Genomic DNA, 7,543 nt, shown 5'->3' on the forward strand with positions numbered 1-7,543 from the left:
ATGAGAATTATAAAGTTGTATTCTTTCTTAAAATAGAACTGTGATATTTTTTGGGACAAATAAATAAAAATGTGTGCTGCATAAATTATAATAAAAGAAAAAATTTATCTAAAATTTACTTAAATCATAACTACTTAATATTTAATTTCAGCTGCTTAATTGATCATAATAAATTAATATACTTGTTTTATTTTATTTTGTACGACTCTTTTCCCTTCTTATTTAGTTTAGAAAATAATTTTGCTAGATATATTTGACAACTCTTAACTTATTTCTGTCATTTTATTTGCAATCTTATTCTTTTTATTTTAACTTAACAAAAATATGATGATGTGGTGCAGACAAAAATTCTAAAAATACCTTTAATACATACAATAAATTATTTTTTAAGTTGACCTATAAAATGATACGAATGATGTAATTTGCTGTGTCCACTAAATTTGGGTGAAAACATTCCAGCAGATTAACTAGGTCATTTCGATTATTTACATCTAATCCAAAACTTTGTTAGTTAAGTTAGAAAAGTCAAAATTACATAAACAAGGATTTGCGCACACAATTATGATTTTACCCCTAGACCTTGTTTAACTGTTTCATTGAATTCTTTGTTTCCGGTAGGGGGTTCACACACACACCCTCCACTTTTTCTCTATATATATTTCTGTCATTTCTCTTTCTTCAACAGAACTTCCAATCATCAGACCACAAAAAATTTTCTCCATCTCTTTCTAATATTTTCCTTCATTTTATTTTTCAGTTTCTAATTTTTATTTTTAAAAAAAAAATGCCAGAGGCCCCTTCTACCTTATCAGATGATGGAAATTTTGATGAAAACAATAAAAAACTACTTGAATTCTTCGAAGACATTACTAGTAATGCTGATGATGTTCAAAAAAAAGTTCTTAATGAAATACTTTCTCGTAATGCTGGTGTTGAATACTTAGTAAGGCATGGCCTTAATGGCAATACTGACTATGATAATTTCAAAAAAATCATGCCTGTTGTTTCCTATGAGGATATTAAGCCAGATATTGATCGTATCGCGGATGGTGATCGTTCATCCATCTTTTGTTCTCAACCAATTTCCGAGTTCTTGACAAGGTTAGTACTCCTACGTTCTTTTTGTTTTATCAAAGCCCGGTTTAGAGCAAGTTCAATGAGTTCAACTGAATCAATTACTTTAAGTATTGTCCATAAGGGCATATACAAAAGTAAGAATAAATTATGTTCTTATATTGGACTAATTCTGAACTCACTAACTGAAAATTCTAGATTAGTCTCTATTATGTGTAATAACTTACTTCCTTTTTTTATGTATCAAGTTACACTACTTGATGTGTTACAAGTTGATAGTGGAAATAAAGAAAGTTATCTTTCTCTACGCAACAAGTGTGCGTGGACAAATTTCTTTATTATGGAAATTTTTATTTCTTCTTTTTGTATTTTTGGTTTTAATTTATAGTTCTGGCACGTCTGGAGGAGAGAGGAAATTGATGCCAACAGTTGAAGAAGAGCTAGGAAGAAGGTCATTACTGTACAGCCTTTTAATGCCAGTAATGGATCGATTTATACCAGATTTACAGAAGGGAAAAGGAATGTACTTTTTGTTCATAAAATCAGAAGCAAAAACTCCTGGTGGATTATTAGCTCGTCCAGTTTTAACAAGTTACTATAAAAGTTCATATTTCAAAAAAAGGCCATATGATCCGTACACAAATTATACAAGCCCAAATGAAACAATTCTTTGTCTTGATTCATACCAAAGTATGTACTCCCAAATGCTTTGTGGTCTTTGTCAAAACACTGAAGTTCTTCGTGTTGGGGCTGTTTTTGCTTCTGGTTTTATTCGTGCTATTCGTTTCCTCGAAAAGCACTGGCCTATACTATGTCATGATATTAGAACTGGTACGCTAAGTTCGCAAATAACAGACCCTTTGGTACGTGAATCAGTGATGAAAGTACTCAAACCGAATCCCAAGCTTGCTGAATTTATTGAAATTGAATGTAGCGCAGAGTCATGGAAAGGGATTATCCCAAGATTATGGCCTAATACGAAATATGTCGATGTAATTGTGACAGGGACTATGTCACAATATATACCGACGCTAAATTATTATGGCAATGATCTACCACTTGTGTGTACCATGTATGCTTCATCTGAATGCTACTTTGGTATAAATCTTAATCCTCTTTGTAAACCTTGTGAAGTTGCTTATACTCTCATACCTACCATGGGCTTTTTCGAGTTCTTGCCTGTTGCTCGTGAAGATGAAGGGCCAGAAAAATCCAAACCATACGACAAAAATGATTTGGTAGATCTTGTTGATGTCAAACTTGGACATGAGTATGAGCTCGTGGTCACCACTTATGCAGGTATAAATTACTCTCTGTTTCACTTTATATGATACTATACTCTTTGATCCTCGTTTTCCAAATATATCACATTAAATAAAGGGAAGGCAGTAAAAGTCAAGTTGCGACAGTATATTTGTTTATTTTACTGTTCATTTGAAAGGACACAATTTCTTTAAATCTAGCAATTAATGTATTGTTCCTTGGATCTTTATCCAAATAGTGAGCCAAATAATTTACTGTTTACTTTTTCTTATCGAGATACATAAATTATATACTAATTATACACATTTTTTTTCCAGGACTTTATCGTTATCGTGTTGGTGACATACTTAAAGTTGCTGGATTCAAAAACAAAGCGCCCCAATTTCATTTCGTGTGCAGAAAGAATGTTGCATTAAGCATTGACTCAGACAAAACGGATGAAGTTGAGCTACACGATGCTGTTTTAAAAGCATCGACACATCTTTTACCATTCGAAGCCTCTCTGACAGAATACACAAGTTATGCAGACACATCAACAAGTCCAGGACACTACGTTTTGTACTGGGAAATTAGTTACAAAAACTCCGATGAAACACTAATCCCAACATCAGTGTTTGAAGATTGTTGTTTAACGATCGAAGAATCATTAAACAGTGTCTATCGACAGTGTCGTGTTTCGGATAAATCGATTAGTCCCTTGGAAATAAAGGTAGTTGAGAATGGCACATTTGATAAGCTTATGGATTATGCTATTTGCAATGGTGCTTCGATTAATCAGTACAAAGCGCCGCGGTGCGTGAAGTATGCTCCAATTATTGAGTTATTGAACTCGAGAGTTGTTTCGAGTTATTTTAGCCCTAAATATCCTAAATGGGTTCCGGGTCACAAGCAATGGTCCTCAAGCTAAGAAAAATCACCATGTACGAGAATTTCCAGCGGTTGACTGGTTAGAGCGCCCAATTCATAATTGGTGACTTCATAGGTTCGATTCCTACTTAAATGCATGGCAATTGGGACCTCCAATAATGTACAGGATTAAACTTAAGTAGAAGTTAGATTAGGGAATTTAATTTCTACTGTATTATTCCATTTCACTACTGTTTCTTTCTTTATTTCTGTGTATGTGTGTGTGTTTTCATGTACAGAATGTAAGTTGTCTTTTATATCTTCCATTTACTTGGTAGCACTAAATTCCAACAATAAGCAACATGGGGATTGGATTTACTGAAATTCCCATACAATTACAACAATTGATTTGATAATTATTGTTTCTGTCAGTTCATATTATATGGTATTTGTAGTTTTTTATTTTATTTAGTTTAATATGTATTAAAAAATATGTAATTAAAAAGGTATTAATTTGTTATATGTATTAATTTATCCTTTTTTAGATAACTGAAGTTTTACCTAAAGAAAAAGTTAACAATATTAAGTACATACTACTTCCACTGTTTGAAAAAGAATTACCTAAATTGACTTGACACGAAGTTTAAGAAAATAAAAAAAATTAAATTTTATAGTTCTAAATTAAAGTTATGTCAAATGTACCAAAATGTCATTTAATCTTGTTGACTTAAATATGCGACGTGGAAAGTTGAAATTAAAGTATTGACAAAAAGAAGAAAAAAAGAAAAAAACTCATTCTTTTTTAAACGAACTAAAAAGTAAAGTAAGTCATTTTTTTTTAAACCAAAAAAATAGTTACTTAAAAATAATTCATTAAAAGTATCTTTTATTTAATGAGAGTAAGTGTATTTAACGAATATGTCCAAACTAAAAAACATCATATAGTATGAACGAAAAGGAGTATGGAACTTTTTCAGTTGAATGTATAGCTTCACATGGTAATCATGTGACTTGCAATTGAAGAAAATGTTAATTAAGGTTATAATACCAGCCGTTAAAATTGATCCATTCATCGTGTTGTTAATTGATTCTTGTTCCATTGATGATCAATTTATTTATTTTACTTAATATATAAGAAGAACATCTGTGAAATAAAATTAATTCTACACTTAGATTTAGATTTAGCATAATTTGTAATTTAAAGCATGTGCAACCATAATTGTTGCTGCATATACATGTTACTCTTTCGACTGAATTAATACACTACTACCTTAAATTAGTTGTCCACTTATGCTGCCGCCCGCATGATTTGGTCGGTCTTCCTTTGATCTTTTCTTGTGTTTCTTGACTTGACTTTGTATTTTTATAGAAGCGTTTTACCTCTCAAGATGAATTTTTTAATGTAAATTTTAATTTTAATGTATTAATGGATATAGGGTGAGCAATCAACATTTTTCTCCCATTTGAACGTCAGTTGAAATCTCCGATTTTCGATAAAAGAATATGCACTCCTAGAAATATAAATTTTTCTCATCACATTCAGTGTGAAATTTATGCTAAAAAATATGATTTTTTTATTGAACTAACTCACTAAAAAAAATCAAAAGTTGTCGGAATAGCCACTGAACAAATTTCACATATATTGAGATGAGGCTGAATATAATATCATGTTAATGAAATGAACTTTAGGCCTAACTCAATTCTAAAAGTTAGCTCAAAAAGTGAGGATTGCCCAAGCCATATATAAAGATATCACTATCGACTAATTAACGGTGTAAGACTTCTTCACGAATTTCTAGTTTTGATAATCAACATTATACAGTTAATTAATCTGTAATTTGGATAAATAAACTATATTGAGAATGCTGTTCAATTTGACTTAACTGTCTAACCTATATTTAGAATGGGACGTAAAAAGCATTAAAGAAAACTTACAAAAATACTTCGTACATAAGTTTGGCAAAAGTTTGAGAAAATTAATACTCACGTAAGTTAGTTGGGAATAGGGATCTATTTTATTCTGGCAATTATCTTAGGTCATGATTAACGGATTCAGTGAGCTGTGTCCATCATTTGATCAACTTTAAGATATAAACAACATACAAAATACGAAATAAAAATAACAAGATGCTAGTATTATCCAAGGACGACCAGCATTACATTATCAATATGAGGCAATAAGGACAAAGACCCTTTATTTTCAAATTAGGATTATTTCCAATGATAATTTCCTTTGATATGATGATATCAACATGGTTGAAGCTTTATCTGACCCCCCAAAAAATTATTGTTTTCTCGTTACAAAATCTGTATTTACGATAAGAATTTTAAATACAAGTAAAAAGAATTTATGAACAATCAAAATAAAGTTCAAACTATTTTTTGAAAAATAGTAAAACCATTAAGATAGAGATGAAGAAATAAAAGAATCAAGTTCACCGAATACACGGTGTGTCCTTAAGGAAATTATTCCTCTCAAGTACCCGAGGTTAATGAAATATATCCTTCGAGGATAAAATAATTCACTTTAGCAAATAGTGCTAATACCTAAAATTTGTTGAACTTTGAACACACTCAACGATTCTTAAATCACACTTGAGTTTTTCGGAAGAAGTAGAGTTTTTAACTTCAAAATTACATATCAATACCTGAGGAAAAATTAGGTATTTATAGTCAAAAGGTGTTGCTTCTGAAAAGAAACAATGGTTCATGAAAAAGTGCAACTTTTTGAAACGTCGGGTGACTTGCGGACCCCGCTTGCGATCGTAGATGGAGACCTGTGTCCGCAGGTCACTTTTTTTTTTCCCCCGAAATGAAAAGTTATGTCTCACATGCGTCTGCAGATGACAACCTGTGTCTGCGGGTCACTTTCCCGCTTTCATACAATGCCTCGAAGGGTCACGTCACTTCGAGGTGTGTTGTGACATAAGTTCACACATACTCAGGTGCGTTCATAAATGGAGAAAATTTTCGTATCAAATTTTTTGGACTAAAACATCACTAGTTCTCAAGTTTCAAATGAATTTTATCTAAAAAGATAATCTCTCTCGATTATTTGACAAATTCGAAATCAAAACCGCGCAAACGACGATGACTTAAGGCTAGCTAGTCTTCTTTTTGCCACATTATCCATACGAAGGCATGCTTATATATTTAAGCATGAAAAAGTTTCTTTATTCTATCAATATGAAAGAACACTTCTTTCTTAAAGTGAAAACTCAAGTTACTTTTCCTTAATTTTTCATTCACTTTTCATTACTTAGAACCCAACAAAAAGAAAAGAGTATTTGTGAGTGATAGAAATTAGTAAGTGTTATGAATCGGGCAGAAATAAAGCAAACCACAAGAAGAAAGAAAACAAGAACACACAGATTTACGTGAAAATCCTTGCGAAAAAAATCACGGACAGAGGCAGAGAAATTTCACTATGAAAGGAGAGGAGATCAATATGAAGAGACGTAATTTCTGAATAATCAAAATCGACCCACTAATTACACTTATATAATACATGCATACAAATAAGTCTTAGGCCAAAAAACATACCGATCCCTACGCTACCACCACAGATCCCATTGAAAATCACCAACATAGATCACATCGCGAAATTTTTTAGGCCCGATCAATAAATTTCGGATCACAACTCTAACAGTAAGCATTATATAACCTATAATATAATGATAGATTAGGCCCTAGATTCTATTCTCACATGTTATTAACATAACAAATTAGCCTGCACACAGATAAGTGCTTGGCCAATCTGTATATATATATACATAAACTTTCTGATTTTTTTTTTCCAAGAGTAGTCCAAGACATTTATAAGATAATTATTAGTAAATTTATATGATAAATAAATATTATTCTTTGTGTTTTAATTAAGTGATACTTTTTCATTTTGTCCATATCGAAAAGAAAACAACTCCTTTATGCATGGGTGAGCACCTTCATTATTGACACATAAAATGAGGCTTGAGTCAGGCCGGAGAATAAATAGAAAAATCATAGATCTTTTGGAAAAAGGAAAAAAAGTAACAATATAACTTTAACTTTCTATTTTATCCTTAATATAATGATTTATCATTTATAGATACAAAAAATTGTATGATTTATTTTAACCATAGATTTTTAAAATCTTCTTCTAAAGTTAATTTGTGTACAATCAAATACTATCACAATAATTTGGAGTTTGGACGGAGGAAGTAATTGTAACATGGTGAAAAATGACGACTAATTTTCTATCACACATTAAACTACATGAATAGTATAAACAAATTCATATTGTTAGTATTATAACTTAATTTTTTTTTTCTAATGTGGATCTCTTTTTTTTCTAATGTGGATCTCTTTTAGCATTTGACAT

General features: G+C 31.1%; 1 protein-coding gene across 1 annotated transcript; it reads left to right on the plus strand.

Moving 5' to 3' along the window:
• Positions 1-689: 689 nt before the first annotated feature.
• Positions 690-3,599, plus strand: LOC107878285 (indole-3-acetic acid-amido synthetase GH3.6). The gene is made up of 3 exons (XM_016725219.2): positions 690-1,101; positions 1,463-2,373; positions 2,655-3,599. The coding sequence occupies exons 1-3, from the start codon at positions 785-787 to the stop codon at positions 3,242-3,244; spliced, it is 1,818 nt and encodes a 605-aa protein (XP_016580705.1). The 5' UTR covers positions 690-784; the 3' UTR covers positions 3,245-3,599.
• The last annotated feature ends 3,944 nt before the right edge of the window (positions 3,600-7,543 follow it).

The sequence above is a fragment of the Capsicum annuum genome, chromosome 7, assembly GCF_002878395.1.
Source record: "Capsicum annuum cultivar UCD-10X-F1 chromosome 7, UCD10Xv1.1, whole genome shotgun sequence".
Classification (NCBI taxonomy): Eukaryota; Viridiplantae; Streptophyta; class Magnoliopsida; order Solanales; family Solanaceae; genus Capsicum; species Capsicum annuum.

Excerpts from the sequence above, each read along its gene's own strand:
- LOC107878285 (XM_016725219.2), top strand. The coding sequence starts at position 785 with ATGCCAGAGGCCCCTTCTACCTTATCAGATGATGGAAATTTTGATGAA. Across the intron at positions 1,102-1,462 it reads ATTTCCGAGTTCTTGACAAG|TTCTGGCACGTCTGGAGGAG; the intron begins GTTAGTACTCCT and ends TTTAATTTATAG. Across the intron at positions 2,374-2,654 it reads CGTGGTCACCACTTATGCAG|GACTTTATCGTTATCGTGTT; the intron begins GTATAAATTACT and ends TTTTTTTTCCAG.